This window comes from Diplodia seriata (assembly GCF_021436955.1).
Source record: "Diplodia seriata strain FDS-637 chromosome Unknown scaffold_8, whole genome shotgun sequence".
In the NCBI taxonomy this organism is placed as follows: domain Eukaryota; kingdom Fungi; phylum Ascomycota; class Dothideomycetes; order Botryosphaeriales; family Botryosphaeriaceae; genus Diplodia; species Diplodia seriata.
In genome coordinates, this window is record NW_027117315.1 from 2,006,493 (window position 1) to 2,018,980 (window position 12,488).

The 12,488-nt window shown below is 60.0% G+C and overlaps 3 protein-coding genes across 3 annotated transcripts; 2 read left to right on the plus strand and 1 right to left on the minus strand.

The window, feature by feature from the left end:
• Nucleotides 1-1,126: 1,126 nt before the first annotated feature.
• On the minus strand, nt 1,127-1,778 carry SLS55_008212 (uncharacterized protein; the record flags this gene model as incomplete). Its single annotated transcript, XM_066779625.1, has 2 exons — nt 1,127-1,494; nt 1,553-1,778. The coding sequence occupies 2 exons, from the start codon at nt 1,776-1,778 to the stop codon at nt 1,127-1,129; spliced, it is 594 nt and encodes a 197-aa protein (XP_066630429.1).
• A 3,387-nt stretch (nt 1,779-5,165) lies between these two features.
• Nucleotides 5,166-8,119, plus strand: SLS55_008213 (uncharacterized protein; the record flags this gene model as incomplete). Its single annotated transcript, XM_066779626.1, has 6 exons — nt 5,166-6,246; nt 6,305-6,586; nt 6,639-7,192; nt 7,246-7,712; nt 7,768-7,787; nt 7,848-8,119. 6 exons carry the CDS (start codon nt 5,166-5,168, stop codon nt 8,117-8,119), a joined length of 2,676 nt encoding a protein of 891 aa, XP_066630430.1.
• A 2,184-nt stretch (nt 8,120-10,303) lies between these two features.
• SLS55_008214 (uncharacterized protein) lies at nt 10,304-11,518 on the plus strand (the record flags this gene model as incomplete). Its single annotated transcript, XM_066779627.1, has 1 exon — nt 10,304-11,518. One exon carries the CDS (start codon nt 10,304-10,306, stop codon nt 11,516-11,518), a length of 1,215 nt encoding a protein of 404 aa, XP_066630431.1.
• Nucleotides 11,519-12,488: the final 970 nt, after the last annotated feature.

Consider the following 12,488-nt stretch of genomic DNA (forward strand, 5'->3'; position numbering starts at 1 on the left):
TCGCCTCTGCTTTCGGTATCGCGCCATAAACCGCCATCTCAGCGCGTGCGTGGGGACGTGGGCGAAGGAGCAGCTTTACGTTGCATCGAGACCGCAGATCGGGCGTGCCTGTTTCAATGCTCTTACGGAAAAGATAATAAGCGATCGCCCACTGCCTCTTGCCCGGCTCCTCGCCCCCTCCAGGACTATCGACAGCCCGTGGTAACCGGCCTGTTCCGGCTTCTCGATTCTGCTGGATCTGCAGACTTGCACGGCGGTCAAAGAGGGCCGCCTGAGCGGCGGCCTGTGGCCCAGTGGCCAGACTCGACCACGCGCCAGCGGGCCCACAGGCAACCCTGAGGCATCCCTGCAGCTCTCATCGGTGGGGTGCTTGTGGCCAGTTGGACGAGCCCATTGGCGGCAGGGTGTGGCGGTGGAGGAGCTGTGGGTTGTGGATTGTGGGCTATGGGCTGTGGGCGACAAGCAGCAGCTGCGTGAGACCGCTTCTTGCCGCGTGCTGTTTGGTGATTCATGAAAGCGGGTGAAGCGAGCGTGAAACAAGTCATGTTGGCAGGTTCCGGCGATTCGACGGTGAGCAGGGAGCGGGAGCGGCGCTGTGGAGCTTGGGACCTGGGGGTAACCTCTCGTGGTGATCGGTCAATGCGCGGTAGGGGTACTTTTCGTGGAAGCCCGCACTGTCGCAGAGCCCTCTGCTCGGGTATCATTCTCCGGGCCACGGGCTCAGCTTTGGCCTCCGAGCCCTAATTACTTGCAGATGATCTGCTCGCCATGGGTGTTTTCCCAAGACGGCGTCCCTGCCATCACGAGAGGGTTAGCTCACGCTCTCCAAGGAACTGCCTGGGGTGCCGCAGCCACCCGCGCAGCCGTCAGCGACGAAGGCTCGCATCATCCGTATACAGAGCCGGAGACGCTGTTGCTAAGTCATAGTGCGTTGTCAAGAAATGTGGATGGGCGATGGGTGCGATGGTTGACCTAACTTTTCGCATTCGCCAAGGGAAAGCCTATAAGGCTACAGCAGCCGATGCTATTTTCGTAGAGCAACACCGGCATACCACTTTTCGTTCTCCCGATGCTGTCGTTTTCACGCATCCTGATCGTACATCACAGGCCATCTCAATTTTATTCGTTACTCGCACGTGGAGAGCATCTTGCGGATCACACCCATAAGCGTTCCGTTTTCCAGCGCAGCCGCCACCCGCTCCTTGTCGCCCAGTTGCTTGTTCACAGCTTCGTCCGTGCTATGGGTGCCCTGCTTGATGCGCACATCGACGCGGAATCGCGGTGGCAGCGCTTGCTCCAGGCGTACGCGTACGCCCAGGCCGATGACTGTCGCCAGCGAGCAATGCGTGATTGTGGGTGTGATCTCGACGAGGACTGTACTGATCGGCGAGCGTGGCGACGACGGGGGTAGGATGCGGATGTCAGGCAGATTAACGACGGCGAGCGAGCCCAGCGAAAGTGGGTGCTCGGGGTCGGAAATGGACGAGATCAGGTCTGCGTTGCGGTCAGCAAGCGGGGCGCAAGGCGGGCAGCTGTGCGGCGCGGCGCTCACCATAGATTTCCTGCTCGTCGATGTCCTCGACCGACCCGTCGTCCGAGTCGCCCGACGACAGCGGCGCGTCGAACGGGTCATTCAAGTAGCTATACGGCGGGATGAGGTCGTCGAACAGGCCGACGCCGGCGCCCTCATGCTTCTTCACGGCCGACTCGCGGCGGCGCGAGGGCAGGTCGGAGGGGTTGAGGATGGTGGGGTTGGCGTTGTCCTTGTCGGGATCCATGTCGTCTGGCGTCTGACGCGGCGGGCGGGATGTGGACGATGCGGCGCCGGGTGTGGGGAGGCGTCTCGACTCGATCGCAGAGGAAGCAATTGCAGGATCCCGCAGCCGCGATGGCTTGTGTTCGCCGCCGCATCTCCGCCCACCTAGATGCGTCACGAACGGGCGGATCGGAGCCGGAACATCTGGCGCCGCCGCCTTCGCCTGTGCCCGCGCTGTGCAGCTGCACTCTGCACCGCGTCTCGAGACGCCGGTGCCGGCCCACTCGCAGCAGATCGCACATCGCAGCAGAGCGCGCGCAGCAGAAATCCCCGAGGCCTCATCAGCGCGGCTGGTTCCGCTGCTGCGCTTTCCCGGCCCCGGCTCCCGCGCTGGATCTGCCCGCTTGGCGTGCCCCTCGCCGTCTTCACCACTCACGTCACCCGCGCAGCCGGCGGCCCCCTTTGCAATCTCTGTCATGCATAGCGCGTGGTCAGAAGACGTTTGTTCGCATCAGCCCATGCGCGGACTAGTGCTTTGCCGCAGCGAGGGTTACTTCGTGGCTCCCCATATCGCCTGCCAGGCCCGCATGCAGCCTAGTGCCTGATGCGGGACGTTGGAACGCACCAGCAGCCGGGCATCGCGCTCCACGAGCTGTCAAGCAGCGGCGCCACTGCAGCGCCGTTGCTTGGGAAGTGATTGACTGCTGCAGGTGGAGCCAATACCGCACCGCGCCAAGCCTGTCGCGCAGCGCTCTGGGCGCTGGCTGCTCGCCGGGCGCGCCTCCAGAGGTCTGCCAAATTGCTGCGGTGCTTTGGCTGCCCGCGGTCGCTGCTGCCACTGCCACTGCCACTGCTGGCGCCCCCGCAAAACAACGTGCCTCCCACGCGCTACCCAGCCCGGCGTGTTGCAGGCGGTAAGCGAGAAGCGCACGAGTCGGGCAAGATCGTCGATGGGGGAGGATCCCCTGCCGGCCAGGCACGCGGCCTCCGCCGAGCCTGGCGGACCCGGGGTGTTGGGATCCATCTCTTGACTTCGAGCAGGCGAATGGCGCCTTCACATGCGAAAGGAATCACCACCAGGAGTCGGGTTGGTGATGGAGGGCGCACCGGGAGCAGCCGATGCCATTCACGCCGCGCGCTGTCAGGCGTCGGGCTGCTGCAACTCGCGCGCGCGCCGCGCGTTCCTACCCGGCCGTGCCTTGAGCGACGGTCCCGTGGATCTCGGGCCGGAAGTCTTCCAGAACGTCTGGCAAACCTTCTGGTGTCGGTTTCAGGCGTGTTTTGATGTGGGCGGCGGTGACGCGCGCGCGCCAGCTCTTCTGCCGCCACACAGCCAAGAGCAGTAGTGAGCGTCGGCGGCCACCGTCATCGTGTCGCGCGCGAGGCGCTGGGCAAGAGAGAAGACATTGGAATGATCGCCCAGCACAAACAGTCGTCGCAGCCGCCAGCCGCCTGACCCTGTGACGGACATTCCGACTTGCCCACACACCAGTTGCACGCCTGCATTGTCGGAGCCGCCAGGGTCGCAGTGGCTGGAGCAAACAATCATCTCAACGAGATAGTGGCCTGCATGGCGCGGTTGCATGTCGCAGGATCCCACCGCCCGGGGTGCGGCCAATGCTGACGCTTTCCAGGCTACCGGGAACCAGCCTGTTCAGGCAGTTTTATTGGCGTTCCTGCATCCGTGGCGCTGAAGGGCGATGATAGACGAGCCCGCGCTTCCATCGAGGCCGGAAGCTGCGCGGCCCGCACATGCTGCGGTCAGCAATGAGACGAAGCCGTCGAGCAGACGGGCTTCCCGCCTCTGCACGCCTCGACCCGGAGATCTGTTGCAAAGCAGCGCAGGCGAGGCGAGCGCGTACAACCCAAGGCATAGACAGGGCTGAGCGGACAGGGAGCGCGGCGGGCCATGTCGGAGCAGCGTTCCAGCCGCAGTGCGTCTGCCGGCGAGGATCTTGAGACGCGTGAGACAACGTGGGAGGTAGATCTTACAGCGCGTGCGTTAAACAGCAGGACCACGATGGGTGGGCAGGCTGACGGACCAGGCATAGACTGATTTTTTATTGACGTCGTAAGCTCTTTCGCTAGGGCTGGCCCTCGTGCAGTCCGCTCATCTCCCTCAGAACAGCAGCCGTCGAGGCCGTCGAGGATTCGGCACAGGCGGTGGGGCCTCCTCGGCAAATCGATGGCGAGTGTGGGTGTGCTGAGCAGGTGGCAGGCTAATGGCGCGCAAGCCTGACAGCCTGAGCCTAACCGCGCCGCTGCTACCTACCCCTGCAGCGCCGCGTTTGGGCGCCGGCGGCCAGCAGCGGCGCCCTTCCCCCCGCGCGAGGGGCAGCGCGGAGGCGCCCGCGCGGACGGCAGAGGCAGAAGCATGCTCGGTGCTCGGGGCTTGAGCATGAGCATGAGCATGAGCATGAACAAAGGCGTGAGCAGAGAAACAGGGCGCCGGGTTCGCGGCTCGATGCTGCGGTGCGCTGCGGCGGTAGCAGGCGCGTGCGATGCCGGCAGCAGCGGGCGGTGCCAGTGCAGCGCCAGTGATTACCCAAATGCCAGACTGATGAGGTGCCAGAGCCAGCGGCAGAGCCCAGCAAGCATCCTTGTCCCGCCCGCCGCTGCTCGCGAGAAGCGTTGCGCATCCCTCGCGCGAGCTTGGCTGCCCGCGCCCACTTGCCTGACTCTCGCGGCTTCCCAGCGCACCCTGGCACGGCTCTGTGGTGTCTGGCGGGTGCGGAGCTAGCTGGGCTATCTTACGTGCTCCTGGCCTGGCTTCCACGGTCCCAAGCGCGACCGCCAGACCGTTCGTCAATCCCCACTCAGGAGTCTCTACGCCACTGTTACTTGTACGCGAGAGCACCTGCCCTGCGGACAGTCTCAACGTCCTCCCAGACCGCGGCTCCACTCCTCATCTCAATGCGCCAGCGCCGCGCCCGCTCTCGGTAATCGGAGTGCGCACCCGCTGCCGCCTACTTAGGACGTCCAACCACACCCAACCCGCGCGCAGCTCCAGCAAACGAAGCTGACCGAGTGGCGGCTGATCGATCCAACACCGACCTCGTCCGAATTCCACTTGCTGACGCCCCCCACCCGCTGCCGATTGGCGCCCCGGCCTCGCACCGCCTGCTCCTCCCCGCTACAGCAATCCATCGCAAACTCACCGCGTCCCGTCCCGCCGCGCCAATAAGCTCCAGCGCGCGACGAGCTTCTTCCAACCTCCTCCGCCGCTGAGACATGGCGAGCGAGTCCACCGGACGGCCTCTCCTACCCCAGACCGCACAAATGCAGAGCTTTCCTTTTGCGCCGCAGACGCTGGCGCCGCGGGAGAACCAGAGAAGTACGCCGCACCGCATGCGCCGTGACGCGCACCTGCTTTGCTTTGCGACTGCGAGCTGACCCGCTTCGCCAGACTATGTTTTCGTCGACGAGCACAACCGCCACAAGCGCCTCAAAGGTAGAGTTCCGCGCGCCGCCGCTCTACCTGCATCTCGACAGGGAAGCTGACTTTGCCGAATCAGTGATGCGCGCCTGCGAGGGATGCCGACGCCGCAAGATCAAATGTGATGCCGCAACCACAAACGCTTGGCCCTGCGCAGCTTGCATCCGCCTGAAGCTCAACTGTGTCCCGCCGACTGTCAGTTACGAAAACAAGGACTCGTTCCCCACCGGCTCTCACACATTCGAAATCGGCGACAGAAGCCACGACTACGACCCCTCGCAAAATGTTCAGCACGTCCCCTCGCCGGGCGATTTCCAAAGACACCACTCCATTCAACATCCCATGGGCACAGAGGTCGGTCCCCTGATGGGCCATCCTCTGCAAGCATCCTATGCAGATGCAGCTCGCTTGTATCAAACAGCGCCTTATGGGGGCATGCCCCCCGCACCTCCCCAGAGCCAGGAAAGTGTTCATTATGGCGCCATGCCACCGGCCCCTCTATCCAATCCGGATCAGATGAAATACCACCCTCAACAAGTTTATCAGCCGCAATCTGCGCCCTCAATGGGCTCTTCAAATGAGGGCGAGCCCATGTGGAGGAACAACCTCGACACTTCTCAGCTTACTGAGGCTCTGGGAGAGCTCAAAATCGACCACACAGCAATCGGTAAGCTAGAATCATCGGACCTTTTGGATCTCATTTTATTGATCAATTTTCCAGCCCCGTATATTGCAAACCAGAAAAGGTCGTTGGCAAATGCACCGCCAGTCGAAGAGTATGAGATTCAGCTTCCTGATGACCATGCTCCCGACATGACGATACGTATCCCCCCGGACATGATGCCGGCAGACCAACAGGCACTCAACTACTTTGAGTACTTCTTCACCAATATCCACCCCTACGTTCCGGTCATCAACAGGTCATACTTCAACCAGCAGTGGCACACCAACCGTTCCGCAATCTCTCCTCTCATCCTTGAGGCCATCTTCGCGTGTTCGTCCTTAATGCTAGATGATCCGTCTCAAGGAAACAAGTGGCTGGCACTCCTTGCAAGTACGTATACCCACACATCTTGTCATTTTAATTTTTTCAGCTCTAATCATAGTTTTAGAGCACGAGGAAAGCTTCAAAGACGTACCTCGCCTGAGCACGATCCAAGCCTTGATCCTCGCTTTGAAGGCGCGGGAAGCCGTGCCCAAACGTGGTTATTTCTACAGGTCCTGGATGACGGTTGTGAATTGTGTCGCCATGGCCAAAGACCTTGATCTGGACACCCATTTTGAGTTGCATCAGATGGGCAAGCCTTGCGGTTCATCAGCACATGACTGCATAACAAAGACAAGAGTCTGGCACATGCTATTCCAGCTTGAGGTTATGGTCGGAGGTCCTCAAGGTATGTCAAAATGTACCCCTGCATATAATTCAATATTGACTCTGGTTTCCAGGGCGTTCGGATTTCGGCGTCAAGGAAGATACTGTTGACTTCGACATTCCCCGGCCAATGTCAAGTCAGGAAGAGGCGGAGAACCAGATTTCGCGCCAGTTCGCTTACATGTTGCGCATCGTCCGGAACATTCAACAAACGACGATTCTCCACAGAACTCTTCGCAAGAAGACAAAGAACTGGGCGGTTGAACCTTCTTTCGTTCAGCTGAACGATGCTTATGCTGCATGGGCCCGGGAGCTTCCCCGCGATCTGCAGATTGACTATCCCACAGATGGTTCCCCGCCATGGATTCCATCCCACTATGTTGCAAACTTGCACTGCTACCACTATCTCGGCATCATCATGCATCACAGACCGCAGTTGCACTTCCACTACGAGTCCTTCGACCCGATGTGGAAGCAGCACATGTTGCTCTGTTACTCTGCTGCGAAGAACATGTGTAGGCTGCAGGAAGCCATCATTCGGGATGTCCACCTGCCAGGCCTGCTTTGCATGCAACGCGGAATCAGCTTCACCATCTACTCCGTATTGACCTGCACTATGCTTCACCTGGTAAGGCATCGTCCCATCGCATCGTGTATTTCTTTCTTCTAACTGTGGATCAGGTTGCCATCACCTCGCCGGACCCGGAACTTAATGGAGATGCCAGGGATTTCTTTGTGCGCCATATGAGGATCCTGGAGCAGTGCATTGGAAACTGGCCGATGCCGGAGATGCAAGCACAGGTCAACAACTTGCGGGAGGCCTTTTCCGCGGATACCAGCAAACCGTTTGAACTGAAGCCTTCATTCCCCTTTGGCAGCCCTGCAATCCACAACAACCCCAGCCCCATCAGCGATGGTGGGTACCGTCATCGCGGCTCGGCGCAGGACCCTTCTTTGGAGCAACCAGGTCAAGTCAACTATACCCAGCATCCTATCACGCCGCCGATCTCCGCGAGCGACACGGACCCCAAGGCTGACTCTCCCGTAGTTCAGTCACTGGTGATGATGGCTGCGGGTCAGAGGCAACCCCAACAGCCGTCCATGCAAAATCAAGAACCAGTGCAATGGAACCCAAACAGAATCTTTGAGTAAGTGGCTGCATGTTTGTTGTTGGTGCAATGATGCTGACTAGAGGGTGCACAGCCAATGGAATGCAGCTTTCGGTACGCCCCCTCCAAGTACTACGTCTCAGTCCTCCCCTCCTCTAAGACCGCCCCCGCCAGGCACCTACGAGCTCCGGACGCCACAACAGGAGACCCAACCTTCGGCATATTACCAGTCATCGAGTGTTTCGCCGCATACACAACAAATCCCCAATGTGCCGGCGCAGCTGCCTCCACCCGTCTCGTACGCCACACCTGCTCAGCCATACGTCACGCCAAGCATGTGGCAAGACGTTGTTGCAAGCTCTTTCAGCAACGAATCCCTCAAGCGGCGATGGGACTACGGGGGCGGGGGAATGATCGAGGGCCAAGTCCACAAGAGATCGAGATGAACAGTCCGCGGGCCTGCTTTACCGCTTCCGCCGTGCCTCCGGGATGCCTTCCAGCCACAGGATTGGTCGCCCCTCTTCGGACTGAGTTTCCGCATCACGATGTCTACCAAGACACGTGCCGGTCCGTGTTGCCACAGCGGTGGTGAATCTTTCCTGGACGGAGGCTCGAGACTGGCATCCAAACTCCTACAAGTTGCATCTTCCAGAGTCAGTTTCAGACTCGAGTCAATACTTTGCGGTGTCTCAATAGGCGCCGAGGAGGAGCGATCACACAATTATTTCACGACTTGACGCCTGTAGTCTGGGTGAAACAGATGGGGTTGGGGAGGGCAGTAGTGGAGCGGCTGGAGGGTATGAATCGTGGTCACCGGACATGCACAGGTACGATCTGTGGAGCGCGTCCTGCAAGCACACAGGCGCTAGGAGATGTGGAGGGACAGCGCGGAAAGATGTTGACGAACTGGACCCAAGCATGATTTGTGGTTACACAGCATGCGCTATTGGATCAGTGGTCACAACAGCGCGGCCGCGGGACGACGTGACGCCAAGGCACGTGTCATTTGCGTTGTTTTGCTTTTGGAGTTCACGTAGCGCATTTGGGGCTTCAAAACGGTCAGAGGACGGGCGGCGGTTTGGAAATGAGTAGCGGAAGTGGCATTTTCCTTTCAGTTTCGGGTCGAAACGCGCCATTTGTTTCAGTGGCGCATCAAAAAATGGGGTTGACAAAGGACTGGGTTGGGCCGGCTGCATTTGCATTCGTCCTGCATCTGCATCATCTCGCATCCATTCTGCATCGCGCGCGTTTCTTTGGAAGTTTACTGCATCCCAGCCACGTGTGGGTCACGGCAGAGACCCTGCCGCCAGCGGAGACATGTCGCATGCACTGCTGCCGTGTGGCTGTGGCAATCATGCGTAGGGTCGCATGGCTAAGAGAGGATAAGTTTTGCTTGGTTGCCTATTATACCCCTTCGAGCAATAGAGTCGAGTGAGAAGCTGCTTCCCGTAGTAACGGTGTCGGCGAGGTCCGTATTGCTGTGACACGCTGCCTTGGTCTGATTGGAGGCGTCATGTTCCTGAGCACATAACGTCATACGCGCGTACTTGTGGCAGCGGCGTTGGGAGGCTCATTATTGGGATCTTCCCATCCGCGTCTCTTTGCACGCTAAAGTCGTGGCTGCGGGTAGCTTGGGGGCGCTCGATGATGTCGGGCAGCTATACAGAGGGCAAGGGCAACGAGGTCCGAGGGGGTGGGGAGCTTTGACGGCCGCTGTTCGTTTGACTTGCGTAAAGCGCATTATTTTTTTTATTTTAGGGCAAGCCGGGGAAAGCCAGGCGCCAGGGACGCCAAGGCGCCTCACGCGCAGGGGCCTTCTTTTTACGACTCGAGGCACAGGCGCTTTGACTAATGCTTAGAAATGCCTATTTAATGTTTAGTATACATGCGGACGGATCTGCCTGTCCATTGCGGCCTCCCCAACGCTATTGCTCCTTCCTCGCGAGTATCATGATATTATTAGAGTTTGCGCAGGGGCGAGCCGACGCCACGCTTCGCGAGCAGTTTCTCTCTGAGTCTGAGTTCGCCCGCGTGGCATCGGGCGGGCGATAGTGGGTATGGTAAGAGCTTTACGTTTTGGCCGTGCCTGAGGGCCGGTTTGGGGCGGGTGGGATTGCAATCGCATATGTCGCAAATCGCGCTTAGCTCTGGGGCTGATCGCTCTGCTCACCTGGACCGACCGCCATTGCCGGTGAAGCTTAAACGCGATCCCTGCACACGCTGGTCGACGGCCGACATTCATTTGCCAAATGAAGGACCATCTCGCGAGCCGCGTGCCCGCAGTAAAAGGTCTGTTACAATATTGGTTTTGGCGTTTTCGTACTGCGTAAGATGCTGTATGTAGATCGTCTTTCTCTTTTGCCTGGGGCAGCCATGTGTTAGCATTGGCGGCGCTTTCCGCCATGCCATAGCTGTGCCGAGGTCCGGGAGGTAGGTTTAGCCTCAAGTCAACCCTGACCAGCGGCCTACCCGGCGAAGAAGCAGGGTCCTGTCCGTCCGCCCAATGGGGCAGGCGGTCGCTGTTCCTCCGCCCGGCAAAAAAAGCTGAGCTGGAACTTTTTTGTCCGGGGCGATCAACCACGCGCAACAAACAACCCCGCGACAGCACAATCATCTTCCCGCACTGCGCCATGGCCGAAGCCACGAATGCGCCGAGGCTCACCTTCACCGGCCACCGTCACCTCGTCCAGCGCCTCGTCCTCGCCACCCTCACCGGCCGCCCCGTCCGCATCTCGCAGATCCGCAGCAAGGACGTCAACCCCGGTCTTCGGCCGCACGAGGTCTCCTTCATCCGCTTGCTCGACGCCGTCACCAATGGGTCCACCATCGAGTTCTCGTACACGGGCACAACACTGGTCTACCGGCCGGGCCTGATCGCGGGCAGCGCGGCCGGCTACGGCGCCAACATCCACGGCGTGCTCAAGCACGAGGTGCCGCGCGAGTGCACCCGCGGCGTCAGCTACTTTTTGATACCGCTGTGCATGCTGGCACCGTTCGCCAAGAACAAGTTCAATGTCACGTTCACGGGGCCGGGCGTCATCACGAGCGCGACGCCGGCGACGGGCGACGTGTCGGTCGACACGGTGCGCACGGCGGTGCTGCCGCTGTACGCGCAGTTCGGCATCCAGGCCGACATCGAGCTGCGCGTGCTGCGCCGGTCGAACGCGGGGCCCGGCGGCCGCGGCGGCGGCGGCGAGGTGCAGCTGGTCTTCGGGCACCAGGTGCGTCTGCCGCGGACGGTGCATCTGCTCAACCCCGGCCGCGTCAAGAAGATCCGCGGCGTGGCGTATACCACAGGCACGTCGGGCGCGAACAATGCACGCATGATCGAGAAGGCGCGTGGCGTGCTCAACCCGTTCGTGGCGGATACCTACATTTTCTCGGATGTGTCGAGCGCGCCGCTGGTGCCGTGGCCTACCAAGGAGAATCCGGATAATAAGAGGAAGATTGGCGTGGGATTTGGTCTCAGCCTGGTCGCGGAGAGCTCGACGGGTATGCTGTACTCGGCGGACGTGGCATCGCCGCCGCAGGGAGGCGTACCGGCGGAGGACATTGGCATGCAATGCGCCTATCAGCTGCTCGAGGCCATTGAGAAGGGCGGCTGCGTCTCCAACATCGCGGCGCCGACGATGCTGACGCTGATGGCCATGGGATCGGAAGATGTAGGAAGATTGCAGATGGGAAGGGACGTTGTCGGAACTGAGGACGTCATCCAGCTCAGCAGAGACCTGCGGGCGTTTGGTGCGAGCGGATGGGGATTGAGGGATGCAGGGAACGACGAAGGAGATATTGTGGTCAGCATTGTGGGTAGAGGAGTCGGCAACGTTGGGAGGAAGATTGCTTGATACCTTTTGGTATACGCGCATGATTGCGAATTGCATGGGAAAATGGCGTTTACAAGGGTTGGCGGGCAGAATGCCTGCAGGGAGTTTGAGGTCTGGAAAAAGTTCGCAGGGAGCCGAACAACGGCTGGAAAGGGAAATGCATATACCCATGTTCTAGGATTGCACGTGTTGAGAAAGAGCTTAATGCATTGTGTGATCCTGACGCCAGAAGTTGGTGAAATTTACGCATATGAATCTTGGCTCTGTAGGTAGAGGCTAATGCAAAGGGTACTATGAGCTTATAAATTCAATGGAATGTCGCATAGAAGAAGGATTGATAGTTAGGTTGACGTGTCGTCAGTAACACGGCCACCCGACCGCGCGCGTCGCGTCAAGCTCCGCTTAGCGCGCGGGAGCGTGCAGCTTACCCGAGACTCCAGGACTCGAACACTCGAGACTCGACCGCTGCATCCTTCACCCCGCGCTCCCTTGCATCATCATCCCCCCAGACGGCCGCTGTGCGTGCCAATTGAGCTGGGCCACTGGATCGACAATTGCCTGCCGCTCGGTCCCACGCGACACCCGCCCGCCTACGGCAATGCCTGAGGACACCGCCTGATAAGTCGCGGCTTCAGTTCGAGTTTTTGATTCACCTTGGCGACTGTCCACCCGCGATAATTTTTTGGCCGACCTTGACTCAAGTCAAGCTTTATCTATCTGCGCGACCGCGAGCTCCTAACACGCCATCTGCCCACCTAAACTAGCTTGGTGTCCCCTCTTTTCCTTTACGCCTCCGGTCAACTATGCCTCCCCTCACTCGCCATACGAAGCCTCTACTGAGCACGGTCGGCGGGAAGCCTTCCTCGGCAGATCATCCGGCTACTACTTCTTCGGCAGCGGGATCTTCGTCGCCGTCCGCGGTGCCCAAGCCCGCGCCGTTGCCGGAAGGAAAGAGCATCGATGCCGACCCGGAAAGCTCCAGCTCCGACAG